This window comes from Corythoichthys intestinalis, chromosome 13 (genome assembly GCF_030265065.1).
Source record: "Corythoichthys intestinalis isolate RoL2023-P3 chromosome 13, ASM3026506v1, whole genome shotgun sequence".
Lineage (NCBI taxonomy): Eukaryota > Metazoa > Chordata > Actinopteri > Syngnathiformes > Syngnathidae > Corythoichthys > Corythoichthys intestinalis.
In genome coordinates this window covers 2,950,001-2,967,123 of record NC_080407.1, presented here as the reverse complement: position 1 = coordinate 2,967,123, position 17,123 = coordinate 2,950,001, and the positions used below count along the sequence as shown (strand labels likewise).

The window sequence follows — 17,123 nt, the reverse complement described above, 5'->3', positions numbered from 1 at the left end:
AAAATTGTTCAAAAATACTCTCAGGCTAAACCAAACTATTATTTCAGTATCAAGTTAACATATAGCAGTAAACAAATATACAAAAATAACAGTAAATAAAAAACTCCAGTCCCCATTCTGTATCAGCAGTTTTAAACTATATTCAATTAATTTAATGTTGTGAATCAACCGTTAAAGTTGTTAAAATTGCTCCCGTTATTCCATAATTTCCCTTTTGTCTACTTTTGACATGTGAAAGTTTTTAAACTATTTTAAAGGTAGATTCAAGTCAATATTTTACCGATTTAGGAGTATTTAAGATAAAAAGTTAATTAGGTTTGCTTGGAAGGTTCGCTACAACAGCCTTGCAGGGAAGTGTACTGCTTTAAGATGGCGGCCGTTTACCAACGCCCGTATCTAGCTTTTTGTAGATGTGCTGCTAATGCTACCGAATCGATATTGCATCTAGTCCTATATAAATGATATCTACCGTAACATTATGTGGATGTACTTTGTATCAGCTTTTCGGCAGCAGCCAGGTATGTTGTTGTTTTTTTTTTTATCTCGTGGCATGAGTTGAGCTACAGCCGTGAGTTGAGCTTTGGCATTACCCGAGGGGCCGGGTAATGAGAAGCATCATGTTTAGCTACTCTCGCGCCGTTCCTCATTGAGTCCTGAAGACCGCGCTGAGTGTGTTGTACTTTCGCTTTACTTGGCATATTTCAATAATCGGAATTTGGATGTTTGTGAATCGTTCTCGAATCTTCCACGGCCGAATTGCGAATAATCTAAGAATCGGAAATTTTGCAAACCTCTCACAACAATAGCGTCCAAATGTTGATTGGAGGGGATCAGATTTCCCATATTTACTGTTTGACTGTTTGTATCACTCTAACACACCCAATATAAAACGAATAGCATTGAAATCATAGTTTAAGAAAACAAGTAGATTATATTTGATATTATGAGTAGCTGGATTTGGAGTGATTGGAATTTGCAGCGCCAAGACAATGGGCAGATACGGGCATAACAGATACAGGATGCCTGCTGACTACGGAAGCACAACGTGCGTGTCATGCAGCTGACTGAGCGAGAGCGAGATTGATGCTGACGGAGCGAGACAAGCAGGTGATGGCCAAGACGCCCACGTCTGGACCACCAAATCCCGCGATCAGCTCTTCTGGGGGGTCAACAGTGGACAGTCCAGAACAATGGTGGGACATCTGTCTTGCCACAAGGAATGCCTGATAACAAGAAAACTCCACGGCTGATAATTTGAACACTCAGCGCTCTTTTTGCGCTGAGGCTGACAAAATCTCCAACTCTGATTGCCTTGGCAACAGTGACTCATCGGCCCAACCTGCAACAGAAAATTACCCTAAACGACACCCAAACACACCATTCTAATGGACAACAGCCTGCCTCACCAGAGCCTTCATAAGACTTAATTTTTTAGCAAGCGCTGTCTTTTCTCGGGAATCTTTTGCTGACCTGTGATGTGATGACCCTGTATCCAGCCTTCCTCCTCATCTGAGTCTGTGCGCTGTTTTTTGCATTGCTGTCGACTTGGAAATAAACTGTCAAATTGTGTTTCGAAGCCTTCGTCCAGCTTTTAAAATGGAGTCAGTAAAAGGGGTTAAAACTAAAGTGAAGGCTTTTGGCCTTTTGGCCGTGTTGTTGTGCTTGCGCCGGCACGGGTCGATGGAATTAAATTCGCGCAGTTCCGGCGGTTTTGCTTGCGTGATTCCGGGTTGGACTTCGCCAAGGCTGCCCTTTGACACAGATTTTGTTCATAATTTTTATGGACAGAATTTCTAGGCGCAGCCGAAGCGTTGAGGGAGTCCGGTTTGGTGACCTCAGCATTGAATCTCTGCTTTTTGCAGATGATGTAGTGCTGTTGGCTTCATCAAGCCGTGAACTCCAACTCTCACTGGAGCGGTTGGCAGCTGAGTGTGAAGCGGTTGGGATGATGATCGGCACCTCCAAATCCGAGACCATGGTCCTCAGTCGGAAGAGGGTGGAGTGCCCTCTCCGGGTCGGGATGACATCCTGCCCCAAGTGGAGGAGTTCAAGTATCTTGGGGTCTTGTTCACAAGTGACGGTAGGAGGGAGAGGGAGATCGACAGGCGAATCGGTGCAGCGTCTGCAGTAATGCACACCGGTTTGTAGTGGTGAAGAAGGAGCTGAGCCGAAAGGCAAAGCTCTCGATTTACCAGTCCATCTACGTTCCTACCCTCACTTATGGTCACGAGCTTTGGGTTGTGACCGAAAGAACAAGATCCCGGATACAAGCGGCCGAAATGAGTTTCCTCCGCAGGGTGAGAAGCTTGGTCATCCGCGTAGAGAGGAGCCAGCTGAGGTGGCTCGGGCATCTGGTTCGGATGCCTCCTGGACGCCTCCCTGGAGAGGTGTTCCGGGCATGTCCCACCGGCGGGAGGCCCCAGGGACGACTCAGGACACGCTGGAGAGACTATGGCTCTCGGCTGGCCTGGGAACGCCTTGGGATCCCGCCGGAGGAGCTGGTTGAAGTGGCTGGGGAGAGGGAAGTCTGGGCTTCCCTGTTAAAGCTGCTGCCCCCGCGACCCGGCCCCGGAGCAAGCGGAAGTTAATGGATGGATGGATGGATTCAGGCAACCTAAAAGGTCAAATTCCAACACAACCAAAGGTAACAATGTTTTTTCTCTACTAGAGGACGCTCATGCTCTTTGGACAGGTGATCTTTTTCTTCCACAAGAAAATCATAATTCAGTCAAAATTTGATCACTCAGCAGTGCGTAAAGGGAGAAAAAATGCGGTTGCAAAATGCAAAAGCGGTTCAAAGATTAAAGATTAAAATAAATAAATAAATAAAAAATCGGACATTCTAAGCATGTACTCACAATGTTATGCATTGAGTATTTTTTTCAACTCATTGTTGTTTCCTTGTACGTGAGTGAATTTTTGAAGGACTACCTTTACTTTTTTTCATATTATTTTGAAGTAACGCTACACTGAGACTTATTCTATACGTGTGGTACGTAAATGTCACTTAAAGAACCGGATCGTGATAACGAGCTTGTGCTCCATAAGGTAATTTTATCTTGGTGTGCCAGACGACCCCTTCTCAACATACAAGATACTGTAGCTCTTGAAGGGACCAGACAATAATAAACACGGGAACTTGAAGCATCACGCATTGTCCACTCCTTAATATCTCCATTCCACAGACACGTGATTGCTTTTCGCCAATACTTCGAGGGCAATAAACAGCACAATGTTGATAATGACAACTATTAACTGTAAGGATATCTGCGTTTAGAAAGATAAAATGTACCACTGCTTGATAAAGAGATTAAACAGTTAAGATTGCACGTCTCCACTCGGAAGGTTGATACAATCGAGATTTTTAGTATTAGAAAGGCTGAAAATGTCACTTACTGATTTGGAAAGTCAGCCGACTCATGCTCCGTTTATCTACGCCGACATAATGCAAGTAATAGTGATTGCATATTGTAAAACAATGACGGTAGGAGAAATAGGCGGACATATCGGAGCGGGTGACGGAGGGCTCGGGTTGTCGTTCGGCGGGTGCGGCGCTCACGTTTCAGAACAGAGTAAACATTGTTCCGAGCGGCGCGTGCAACAGTGTTGACGCGCACACTTTTAGAGATTTCCAGGCCTGACCTCAGGGTCAAAGTGCACATGTGTACCAGAGGAGGGGCAAATCAATGGGGACGCTGGGATTTTGGTTGCATACAATTACGCTTATAACATTAAGTTGTCGTTTAGGACATTTTAATTGAAGTCGAAATAACAATAAGTTCAATATTTTAATGTAAAGATAAGATTGTGGCTGTGAATTGAAATGAATATCACTAGTAGACTGCCACCCTCACGCTTCAAATGGATTGGACGTCTATGTCCATCAATGGCAACCAATGAGTTCAGTATTCCTAATACCGTATTGGCCCAAATGTAAGACGGTGTTTTTTGCATTGAAATAGAGGAAGTCGTCTTATATTCGCGGTATAGACATTATACCCATTCACGACGCTAGATGGCGCCAGATATCATTGAAGCGATGTTCTGTCATGACAGATCTCAGCTACTCTCAAGTTTAACCAGTTTGCATTATTTTATTGCAATGTTTTTCCTTATTCAGATTTGTTTCAAGACTACAGTTACAGTTAGACTTCACTTCGATGGGTAATGCAGTTATTGCAATTTTGTTGTTTTATCACAATAGATTGGTTTATTTACATTTCAAAAACCAGAAGCCATTCATTTACGAATGTGATTGCACTTTAGTTTCCATATTTAAATGTTCAGATATTAAGCTTTGAATGAGGCAAAATAATGTTAATGTTTTTCTCTCAAATATATTGTTATAATCATTTATTTCAGATGTACTTTAATTATTTTCTGTATAAAAATTAATTTGGTGTTCAAAAGTCTTTTTTCAGACTTGAGTCTGGAAAAAGAGGGGGTCGTCTTATAATCAGGGCAGTCTTATATTCGGGCCAATACAGTACTATTCATGTGTATTGAGTGCTGGCCAAAAGTATTGGCACCCCTGCAATTCTGTCAGATAATGCTCAATTTCTAACAGAAAATGATTGCGATTACAAATGCTTTGGTAGTAAGATCTTCATTTATTTTGCTTGCAATGAAAAAAAAAAACACAAAAGAGAATGAAAAATAAAATGAAACCATTATCATCTTATACAAAACTCCCAAAATGGGGCAGACAAAAGTATTGGCACCCTTTGAAAAATTATATGTTGCTTCTCGAATGTGTGTAATTAACAGCACCTGTTACTTACCTGTGGCACATAACAGGTGGTGGCAATAACTCAATCACACGTGCAGCCGGTTAAAATGGATTAAAGTTGACTCAACCTATGTCTTGTGTCCTTGTGTGTACCACATTGAGTATGGGGGAAAAGAAAGAAGACCATAGAACTGACTGAGGACTTGAGAAGCAAAATTGTGAGGAACGATGGGCAATCTCATGGCTACAAAGACCTGAATGTTCCTGTGCCTACCGTGCGCAGTGTCATTAATAAGTGTAAAGCCACGGCACTGTGGCTAACCTACCGTAATTTTCGGACTATAAGCCGCTACTTTTTTCCTTCATTTTGATACCTGTGGCTTATAGTCCAGTGCGGCTTATTTGTTGATTTTTTTTAGGTAACACTATATTTGACAGCGGTGTCATAAGACTGTCATAAGATCATCAAAATTATGACATGACACTATCATGGACATTACTGAATGCTTATGTCATTAGGTGTCATTTGGCAAATTATGTCACTAACTCAATTTTTGTCCATCTTGGATCTTTTGCATCCATTCAAAAGCAGATCATTTGCCGGATAACACTTAATGACATCTGTTATAAGCATTCATGAATGCTCAGGACAGAGACATGTCATAATTATGATTGTGTAATGACAGTCTTCTGGCACCACTGTCAAATAAAGTGTTAGCAAATACCATAACTAGCAATTGATGAAACAATTGGAACAGTAACTGAAGAAATATTTAGAAAAGAACATGATTTTTGATTGTTATTAACATCTGTAGCGCTGCAATGCATGCTAAGAGGCATGTTGGATGACAACAGTCAACAGCAGGTGGCAGCAGAGGTTGACACTCTCCCCCAAGGGAGCAGTGATGGCCAAATGAAGCTTCTTGAAGCAATAAAGCTTGACACTAATTGGTTCAAAGTTTAATGATGGTTCATTTGGTCTTATGACGGTCGTATGATGCCGCTGTCAAATAAGGTTGTACCGGTTAATATCTTTTGGTGTAAATATCCCATGATACAGTGAGGACAGCTGCGGCTTATAGTCCAGTGCGGCTTATCTATGAACAAATGCCGTTTTTGTGCCAAATTTGGTGGGCTGCGGCTTATAGTCAGGTGCGCCTTATAGTGCGAAAATTAGGGTAGTTGTCGACAGAAAAAAAAAAATTGACGAGAGATTTCAATGAGGATTGTGCGGATGGTGGATAAAGAACCTCGACTATCATCCAAACAAGTTTAAGCTGTCCTGCAGTCCAAGGGTACAACAGTGTCAACCCGTACTATTTGCAGCGTCTGAATGAAAAGGGGCCCTATGGTAAGATAGCCAGGATGACACCACTTCTGACTCATACCCTTTTCCCACCGGCCAAAAAACCCATGTCAACCCACTAACAATCGGCTTTTGGTGGCAGTGAGAAAGGTGCAGCAACCCGCCTCGACCCGTGTCAATCAACCCGCCAAGCGACCCGCATTAAAATCACCTCGGCTCTGATCGTTATGCAGTGTGAAAGCAAAACCCCAGTTCAACAATCAACACCCTAATCTACGTGGTGACGTAGGCTCTCCCGTGATGCGTCATAACAACGTGCCAGTCGCCTCCCATTTAACACGCCCCACAACCGTAGTTACGTCGATGCTCACTACAAAGCTAGAAGAAGACGAAGGAGGAGCCAGCAGCACACCACAATGAACAACATGTCCCAGCATTGGAAGCTGAAACAAAAATTCACATCGCCTACGTTGCCTCAGCACAAGCAGAGTGTTGATCCTTTGCTGCATTTCGACCATTTTGAGGACAGTAAAAAGCATGAAAACAGAGAACACAAACAGAAAGGAGGCTTCCATGTTGCTCTGCATTGTTTACTTCCTTCAACTGAATGAAATTCAATGAATTCGGTTGCACTTGTCGACGCGTATCTTAGCAAGGTGCGTAACCTTACGCACGGCTGAGGAGGGGTGGGTTGGTTAGACGAAAAAAAAAAAAAAAAACCACGGCTTTTTTTTGTCAATGGGCAAGGTGCCAAATGCCAATTGCTAGTGTGTTGCATCGGCTTGGTAAAAACGCGCGTTGACCCACTAGTTTCAGTGGGAAAGGGGCATCAGAGACATAAAAAAGCCAGGCTGGAGTTTGCCAAAACTTACTTGAGAAAGCCAAAAACGTTTTGGAAGAATGTTCTCTGGTCAGATGAGACAAAAGTAGAGCTTTTTGGGAAAAGGTATCAACATAAAGATTATAGGAAAAAAATGAGGCCTTCAAAGAAAAGAACACGGTCCCCACAGTCAAACATGGCAGAGGTTCCCAGATGTTTTGGGGTTGCTTTGCTTCCCCTGGCACTGGTCTGCTTGACCGTATGCATGGCATTATGAAGTCTGAAGACTACCAACAAATTTTGCAGCATAATGTAGGGCCCAGTGTGAGAAAGCTGTGTCTTCCTCAGAGGCCATGGGTCTTCCAGCAGGACAATGACCCAAATCACACTTCAAAAAGCACTAGAAAATGGTTTGAGAGAAAGCACTAAAGTGGACAGCGATGAGTCCAGATTTGAATCCCATAGAACACTTGTGGAAAGATCTGAAAATAGCAGTTTGGAGAGGGCACCCTTTAAATCTCAGAGACCTGGAGCAGTCTGCAAAAGAAGAATGGTCTAAAATTCCAGCAAAGCATTGTAAGAAACTCAATGATAGTTACCGGAAGCGATTGTTCGCAGTTATTTCGTCTAAAGGTTGTGCTACCAAGTACTAGGCTGAGTGTGCCAATACTTTTGTCCGGCCCATTTTTGGAGTTTTGTGTAAAATGATAATGATTTACATTTTTTTCCCTCCATTCTCCATTCTACAGCAAAATAAATGAAGATATTACTACCAAAGCATTTGTAATTGCAATCATTTTCTGGGGAAAATTGAGCATTATCTGACAGAATGGCAGGGGTGCCAATACTTTTGGCCAGCAATGTATGTTTTAACAGAATACGTACTCTCCTCAATTGTAAATGAGGCTGCGGATTAGATTATTTTAGGTTTATCAGATTGTGAGCATGGTTAAGCAATTTGCCTGCTTTGCACAAATCTTTCACTACATACAGTACTAGTTTCTTTTAGTGCACAAAGGGTTTATTTCCATAGTTGTGTTCAAGATCATAGGCAAAACTATCAAAACGTCTCAAATTTTTTGAAGTGTGCCTTAGGTATTAGGAGTGAATTTATCATTACTTTTTTTCTTCCCGATCAACATAAAAGATAAACAAGACCAAAATATATATATATTTTTAAATATTGAAATATTACAATATCTGCATGGAGTTAGCCAGATTTGAATTAAAAAAAATGTTTGGTTGCAACAGAATCCATACAACCACTAGGTGTCAGCACATGACCATCGTTCAGGTATTTAGTAAACTTTAATCCTAAAATCTATTTGCTATATATTCCGCAGACTTTTTGTTATTTAGTTCTAAATGAGTGGAAGTGTGCAGTTTTAGCGTTTGGGGCGCCGCAAATAAACACGATTTGGTTCCCTCTGGAGAGCGCTAACGAAATCCACAGTGATTAACGTTTGATGAGCGACTTCAAACTGCAGCAGGCCTAAGGCGGAGGAGACGGGTGGGGGGCTGCTTGGGCCGCCAGAGACCACCACCACACTAAACATCTAAGCGGAGGCGTCTTTAGCTCCGAGATGTGACGGATGGGGTGTCTTTTGCACTCTTTTATTAGAGATAATCTTTCTAAACAGGGAATCATAATAAGAAAAATGGTGAGACATTAATTATGACATACTTGTGCTATGAATGTTCATTCACTGCCACCCTCCCAGTTCAAATGGATTGGACGTCTACTCATGATAAACCCATTCCAATTCACAGCAGAAGCTTGTTTTTCTACTTATTAGTTGTTTGTAGAATATCCTAGAATGATTTCCTGACTAGTGTATGGATAAACGTTGTATCGTCAGATCGTTATCGTGAGCTTTGTATCGCAAATCGTATCGTATCGCGAGGTACCAAGAGGTCCCCACTCCTATACTAGTATCTTTAAAACTGGAATGGTGCTCATGGGAGGAGTCTACGGAGGAAGCCATTGCTGTCTGAAAAAAACATTGTTGCTCGTTTAATGTAGTTAATGTTGTTAAAGCAAACATTACCTTTTCTGTATGATTTTGACAACTGTCAGATCACATTTGATGGTGATTTTATGCAGAAATGTGGGAAATTCCATAAGGTTCAGATACATTTTCATACCACTGTACAGTGTGTGAGACAATTGTGGATATTGTGATTCAGTAGGAAATTACCATGACAAGTGGAACTATCCGATTTTCAAGAGGGCCTAATAAAACCTCAGAGGAACGGTTAGGAAAGGCCACCAGAATTGAACCCACAAATTCATTAATGGGGGAAGGGGGGGGGAAAGCTTTCCTTTAAAGCGTCTGATGGGACCGCCATTAAAAGACGTTAGCGGAAGGGACAGACCTATTGGGGACTGCTTAGACACTAGGGACTTATTGAACTGTGCTGGTTTCTAAATCTAATTTTCTTATATAGAAGATGGACTTATGAATAGTAAATGAGGAGCTGAAAGCAAGCTAGAAAAAGGATGATAAAGTGGGTCACAGTCAGAAACGCCTTTAGTTACACTACATTTCCCATGTTGCAATATCCCAAAGTGACTGAATTAATGTCTCAAATACAAATATCCAAACTAGGGCTGTCAAACGATTAAATTTTTAATCAAGTTAATTACAGCTTAAAAAGTAATTAATCACAATTCAAACCATCTATAAAATATGCCATATTTTTATGTAAATTATTGTTGGAATGGAAAGATAAGACATAGGACGGATAAATACATTCAACATACGGTACATAAGTACTGTATTTGTTTATTATAACAATAAATCAACAAGATGGCATTAACATGATTAACATTCTGTTAAAGCGATCCATGGATAGAAAGACTTGCAGTCGTTAAAAGATAAATGTTAGTACAAGTTATAGAAATTTTATATCAAAACCCCTCTTCATGTTTTCGTTTTATTAAAATTTGTATAATTTTCAATCAAAAAATAAACTAGTAGCTTGCCATTAATTGTCAATAATTACACCATGCTCACTCATGGTTCTAACCCTTAAAATCAGCTGGACCCAAGCGCCAAGAGAGGGCGTCAAAACACCAAAAAACAAGTAACAAGCTGACATTATACTGTACTAGTAGTCATTTTAATCTGCTTGAGCGGGGCATGTGAGTTAATTGTGTCAAATATTTTAACGTGATCGATTAAAAAAATTAATTACTGCCTGTTAACGCGATATTTTTGACAGCCCTAATCCAAACAGTGCCAACAGAGAGACAAGCGAGTGTTTGACACTTGAATTTTTATTCAGGTAGCAGCATCCGTCAGCCCTCCCCGCAACGTCCAAAATTGCTCTCACGAACGCACAACATATTGTACATTTACACACACACACACACACCGCATGACGGCTCTTGTTTGGAAAGTGACAGGGGAAACAAGGGACAGTGGCCTCTAGTTTAACAACAATAAACATACGTAATAGAAAACTATGCTTAAACAGATGTAAGCAATAGAAAAACAAAACAAAACATTCAAGTACAAGGATAAACATTGCTTGATCCTAATTAAAATGAAGCATTATGAATCTTGCAGCAGATTGATACAACTTCCATTTTGCATCTCATTACATAGTGGCCAAATGTAAAGACTTTACAAGTATTTAGACTTTTTTTCATACTTTCACTTTTATTTAATCATCAACAGAGTGGGGAAAAAATAAGTAAAATGTTATCGAACTAGAGGCAAGAGTGAAAAAGTAGGACGGAACAGAGAAGAACTATCTGTAGTGAGCACGCCCAGGATGGATTGTGATTTGTACCCGCAGCTCGCTTCATTCCGATTTGTCTCATCGCCTCCAATGATGTTCCGCTAGTCGTGGTACGGTCCGAAAATGCGTTTGTGGCACTTGGACGGTGTGCAAACTGAATGGACGCGAGGACGTCGCTCCCTCCGTTTCCCGGACCGACGTGTAGATTCGCGCACACTTGGTTTTCGGCAAAAACTCCCACACTTAAGGTCAATATTTTTCCCAAAAAAGGTCCGGGTCAGGTCCGCCCACCTCGCGAAGGTGGTCTTTTCCACCTCGTTACCCTCACACCCCCCCGATTGCTTACCGAGTCTTTAACAGTTGCTCAAGGGTCAGGGGTGGCGAGGGCCCGCAGTGGCTAGCTGTTGTTCTCAGCCGTCATGTACTTAAGTGCGGCAAAGCCGTAGCGCCGCGACATGTTCTGCTGGAACTCCTCCTTGAGGGTCTTTAAGCAGACACGGTACTGCTTGTTGGAGCGGAATTTGGTGATGTCGAAGCTGGGCGCGTGAGGCATGTGGATCATGTACGCGTTGGGTAGAACCACAAATTCGTATTCCTGTGGTCAAAAAGGGGAATAAGGTTAGAATATCTACATTGGACATATGTCACCATCTATTGTGCAACATTGGGCTGCTAAAAGGTGATGTGTATCTTAATTTGATTGCTGAAACAGACTCCATCATCAGTTGACAAGACAGCTCCCACAGACATTGCGCCACGCCTTACCGTAGGGGGCCGGACCCAGGCAGGAAATGAGTTGGCTTTCACTGTGATAAACTCAAACACACGCTGTGTTCAAATGCGGATTTAAGTGGAAATAGGACAAATGTTTTCCTGCATACAAGCAGGCAGGACTGTCTCAAGAGTGATTTGGTCAAGGATTCAAGGTACTGTATTTTTCCGACTATAAGTCGCACCAGCTATAAAATGCCCAACGAAGAGGAAAAAACATATGGCGGAAAACACTAAGGTGACTTGAAGTTCCGCTGTGAGACCCCCAATTTGGCCAAATTTCAAAATGATCCTATATGCATAGGCGGATCTACTATTCAGCCGAAGTAGACGATCGCCTCCAAACGTTCTCTTTTGCCCGGACAAGTCCTACTTTCATGTAGTATCCTCGTGGTCTGGGCGGGTTTTATAAATTTATAAAAATGTCCGGTTTTTATGATTTTTCACGGGACCAATTTGAAGAGAATCCCTCCGGCCGCTGGGTGGCAGCGCCTGCCTACAATGACATGGCTCCTAGTAGTAGGGAGGGAAGGAGTAGTTCTTGTTTTTGTTGATAATTTACCCCTATCATGAGGCGTTGCCGCCATCTACTGGGTTGATGATTTGGCCACAACGCCTGAAGTTTTTTTTTTACGATAAATACGTATATAATGGCAACTGTTGACTTCAGTCGGCGCTTTGACTGTAAAATCCCGTTTGGTGTCGCATCGTTGCGCTGCCGATGATTGTAAACTTTAATAGCAAAGTTTGATTTTTGCCTCAGCTAGCTATCAGTAAGCTAAACCGCGCTAGGCATTATGGGAAACGTAGTTTTGAACTGCTGCGTTTGGAAACATGCTGGTTGAATAGTTTGCCAGTTTATTTCGGTTTTTGATTGTGTGCAATCTAGAACATTGAATGAGAATATCAATTGAATGGGAATAACAATTTGTCAATGACAATTGTCATGATAGTAATTTATAAAAATGTTTAGTTGGCACATAGCCTACTGTGTGTATGTGTATTGACTGGACTACATTTCTATGGGTCTGCATGATATACGTATATATATATATATATATATATATATATATATATATATATATATATATATATATATATATTTTTTAAATGTTTTTTTTTTTTTTTAATTTTTTTTAAGTCATTATTTTTTTTTCCCTTCCAAACTGCATTTTTCCATCCAGAGTGAGGGGGCACACTTTAAATATATTAAAGTGATATAGGCATCTTTGAGTGAACTTCGAGTAAAATTCAAGTATCTTGAGGCCGGGCTGAGTGTCCTCTTTTTTGGAAATCAAAATATGGTCACCCTACCTTAGGCCCCCAACCAGTAGGGGGCCCCCAACCAGCTGTCCTTGCCCCAACGAGCAACGGCTTGGGCCACCGGAGCCAGCAGGACCCCCAACTATTCGTCATGTATAATTATGTCAGCAAACCAAACAAACAAACAAACAAACAATAAAACAATAAAGAAAGCCATTTAAATGGTAATATAAATGCAGATTTATATTAACCCCCCCCCCCCCCCCCCCCCCCCCCACACACACACACACACGCACTACAATGGACTGTTTCACGACGACGGACCGAGTATCAATCACTTAGCTTCATTTAGCGCCGTTTAGCATCGCTTAGCTGTTCTTTAGCTTCACTTGGCTCTCCCGCATTTTTCACGCCACTAAACTCGCTATTTTTACAGCTCACTTGATACTTTGCACGTTGGCTATCGTTTATTTCGAACACATAAGCGAACGTGCTCTCCATGAGAGCCTAAGTGCAGTGAGGGAGAAGTTGAGAACAGGCCTCTAATGCCTCTTTTAACTTTCTTCTTCACACCGAACATAAAATACACGACAGCACACCCTGTGGCGAAACAATGTAGTACAGTTCCAATCAGTCATACAATAACACTCAAATGCTGGTTAACAGCAAAAGCACGTCACGTTCGTCATATAAATAATGATTTCTGGAGTTAATCCCACATACTTCAGAATTAATATTATAATATGTTGAGTAAATACTACATAATACGGATTCTACACTAAGAATAGCTTTCAAATGACACTTCATGACAAATATGATTGGCAATGAATAATTATTATAATTATTATACTACTATGTTATATAGTAGTATTCTATAATAATATTGCTAGAATTTGTTTAAGAATTGTTTTGAATAATGTTGGAAAGGCAAAGTCAGTGTTCAGAATCTCTTTACTTTCCATTCTTTTGCACTAGTAAATGCTATCAGCATTTAACCTCATTGTTTAGTTGTGATTCATTATTGTTATTTACATGATTATTTGTACTTCAAGTGTTCCAAAATAGTTTTGTGAATTAATAAGCGTCAACAAAAATTTCATTGCTAAATTAGTAAAAAAAAAAAAAGAAAATTATTAGATTAGTCGATTAATCGTAAAACTAGTCAACTGACTAATCAGGAGAAAATATGTCGTTTAGGACAGCTCTAGTGTACCAGAACATATTTCCTCCACACCCTTCTCACCTTTTTAACCCCTGACCCATGAAGAGGGCCCCTGGATATGTTCACCTTAGGCCCCAAAATTGCCAAGTCCGCCACTGCCTATATGCATGTGTGATACATTATTGGAAAGCTTAAAATCTCAATTTTCCGGGGGAAGAAAAATTTTGAACAGGAGGGCATTTAAAAAAAAAAAAAAAAATTCTTTTAAACAGCAAAACGCAAACTGGAGGCGAGAGCACGCGAGAGCAGAATTAAAGACGCCACGATTTTAATGAGATATTATCGCGTACTTACCTTGTTTCGATCCAAAAACTCCATGTAGCACGTATCGCCGAGTGTAAAGACACAGCTGTGAATGGCCACAGACGGATTAAAAAAAAAATTATATCTTTGAAACATGGTGATATAAGAAGGGTCGCGATGCAGAAATCGCAGACAACAAGGAGTAGTTGAAATTTTCTTTTTCATATAGTTACCCTTTTAAATGTTATATTTCAATTTTTCTTTGATTGGATCGATTATTTATCATATAACATATGGGGGGAAAATGCGACAGTAACAAAAAAAATACAATTAAGCGATAGTTATGAGGTAGATAGCCGTGACTTTTTTACAGACGCCAAATTTTTCATTGTGACGTCATTTGTTTAAAAGTTTAAAATATGCGAGTGAATAATTTTTTAAAGTGTTTTTTTTTTTTTTAAACGAAATATTAGACATCAATTAATGATCCTAAGCTAAAAATGGCAGACATTTTGAATAATAAATATAATTAATTACCTTAGTTTTATTAATTACCTTAGTTTTATGGCTGGGTTAAAACAAAAGCGGTTGAGGGACGTCAGGAAACAGGGGTTTTCGGGGTAAAACGGACAAATTAAAATTAGTTCGGAGGCTTAGTGCGCCATGAATCTGCTATGGCAGCATATAGACATATTGTTCTATCAAACACAACAGTTCTTTTGGCTTAAAATACAGCAGTTTATTTTAAATAGAGGTGCAAGAGCAGAAACTGCTTTTTTAGTCTTGTCTGTGTTTTCCGCCATATATAAGTCGCACCCGAGTATAAGTCGCATTTTGGGGGGAAATTTACTTGATACAATCCAACACATAGAACAGATACTGTATGTCATCTTGAAAGGCAAGTTAAAAAAAATACAATAGAGAACAAGATGCTGAATAAGTGATCAGTATGATAATGTTACATGATGCATAAACAACGAAATGCGAACGTGGCTGGTATGTCAACGTAACACAGCTATAAAGAGTTATTCAGATAACTTTAGCATAAAGAACATGCTAACAAGTTTACCAGACCATCAGTGGCACTCCATAACACCAAAATAACTTGTGAAATGATATAATAATGTGTTAATAATTTCACACATAAGTCGCTCCAGAGTATAAGTCGCACCCCCAGCCAAACTATGAAAAACACTGCCACTTATAGTCCGAAAAATACGGTAATTTTTATATTTTTGGCACCATGCATGCACTTTGAAACATTGTAAATACAATGAAATGAAGGGAATAAATTAGCCTAACTTTAGCTTGAAATATTTACGTAAAATGAACGATTACTGCCCGGTATTTTGGTTTTAACCAAGAGTCTAGAGTGTTTTACCATCATATCTAAAGAAATTCCGCGATTTAAGCATTTACGTACAAGAATTTTCAACCTAAAAAGCTCTTTATTTCGTGATAGCCGCCATGTTGGATTTCACAATACCTTTTGCTTGAAATATTTACGTAAAATGAACGATAACTGCCCATTTTTTGCTTTCAACCAAGAACCTAGACTGTTTTCCATTCATATTTGTAGAAATTCTGTGATTTAGGCATTTACTTACAAGAATTTTCAACTTAATTTGCTTGAAATATTCATGTAAAATGAACGACAACTGCCCGTTTTTTGCTTTCAACCAAGAATCTAGACTGTTTTACGTTCATATTTATAGAAATTTCGTAATTTCAGCATTTTTTTTTTTTTAGAATTTTCAACTTAAAAACTTTGTTTTGATGACGGCTGCCATGTTGGATTTTATATCTCTACACAATCGCGGAATTCGACCTGAATAAATTGTGATTGTATATAGTAAAATGCAAATTTTACTTTTGTTGAGTAAATTTAAGAGGATTCTGCACGCTATTAAGTTTCTGATGTGAAGATTGAGTGATTTATTAGTTGAAAACTTGCACTAAATTTAAACAAATTAACAACTAATTAAGTTGCTATTTTGGGCAAAAACTTATATGTTAAATATTTCTATTGATGCTGAAAATATAGGTGATTATCTCTGCATTTGGGGATTTGTGTGCATCTAGCGTAAAATTTGAGAATTTTATAGTCATTTTAAGTTTTGTTATACTTGTATAGAAAAACAATCGGAATTTTATTAGGGAACGACTTTGAATTTCTTGATGTCGCTGCTCATGGAGACTCATATGCCTAAGGGAGGTGCTTGTTTTTGGTTTTAGGTTGCAAGTGGCTTTCGTTTGGAAAATATTTGAATGTTTGAAAACAGCCCCCCTACGGACCGGCCCCGAGCCCCGTGCCCCGTCAACTGATCGTTAAGTCTATGGCTGAAAAGTGATCATACACCGCTTTTCACTTAAAAATAGCAAAAATCCACAACAACACATTCATATGCGCTGTGGAAAAACTCATCATCCCACAATGACTGTATGTATACAAGCAACATGTCACTCAGCAGGAAGAGGGCCACAGCCCAGGTCAAACTGTAAACAAAGTAGGGACAATACATCATAAATTGGCATACTTGTGTTTGGAGGCTAGTGGGCCACTTCCTGGTTGACGAAGGCAAGGAAGGATGGGTGTTGGTGTGTTGCCATTATTTTTAAAAATCGATTGAAGTGGTGGTAAACATGTATGTAAAGAATCACAGCAGGCGATATGGGAGCTTCAATGATTCAAGGAGGCGCATTTTTACCTGCGCATCCAACTCCATAATGTGCGCCACCTTGTTCCAGCCGAAACCGACAAAGCGGCGGTCGTACTCGGGGCTGTCCCGCCTCACCATGACGTACGGCTCAAAGTCGGCCTCCCACTCTACCCTGTAAGGCGTGGTGGCCGTCCGCCATTTGGCAAAATTGGTCGGTGCGTGGCCTTTGGTCCACACGTGGTACCTGCGGCGCGCCAAACCACACAGGACAAATCCAAACGTTTTCAGTCCCCAGGCATTGTAATAATTTGATGTAAGAATGTGGGAGTTTTACCTGAAGGTAAAGAGAGTTCCCATGTCCA

The 17,123-nt window shown here is 40.3% G+C and overlaps 1 protein-coding gene across 3 annotated transcripts in view; it reads right to left on the bottom strand.

The window, feature by feature from the left end:
- Positions 1-10,117: 10,117 nt before the first annotated feature.
- large1 (LARGE xylosyl- and glucuronyltransferase 1) overlaps positions 10,118-17,123 on the bottom strand; it is a 164,832-nt gene continuing 157,826 nt past the window's right edge. For all 3 annotated transcript variants that reach the window (XM_057856147.1, XM_057856145.1, XM_057856146.1), the window contains exons 13-15: positions 17,096-17,123; positions 16,810-17,005; positions 10,118-11,197 (exon numbers count right to left, since the gene is read on the bottom strand). The exon at positions 17,096-17,123 is cut by the window's right edge and continues 119 nt beyond it. In XM_057856147.1, the coding sequence (XP_057712130.1) occupies positions 11,000-11,197; positions 16,810-17,005; positions 17,096-17,123 (422 nt within the window). In that variant the 3' untranslated portion in view covers positions 10,118-10,999. The remainder of the gene's footprint in view (positions 11,198-16,809; positions 17,006-17,095) is intronic.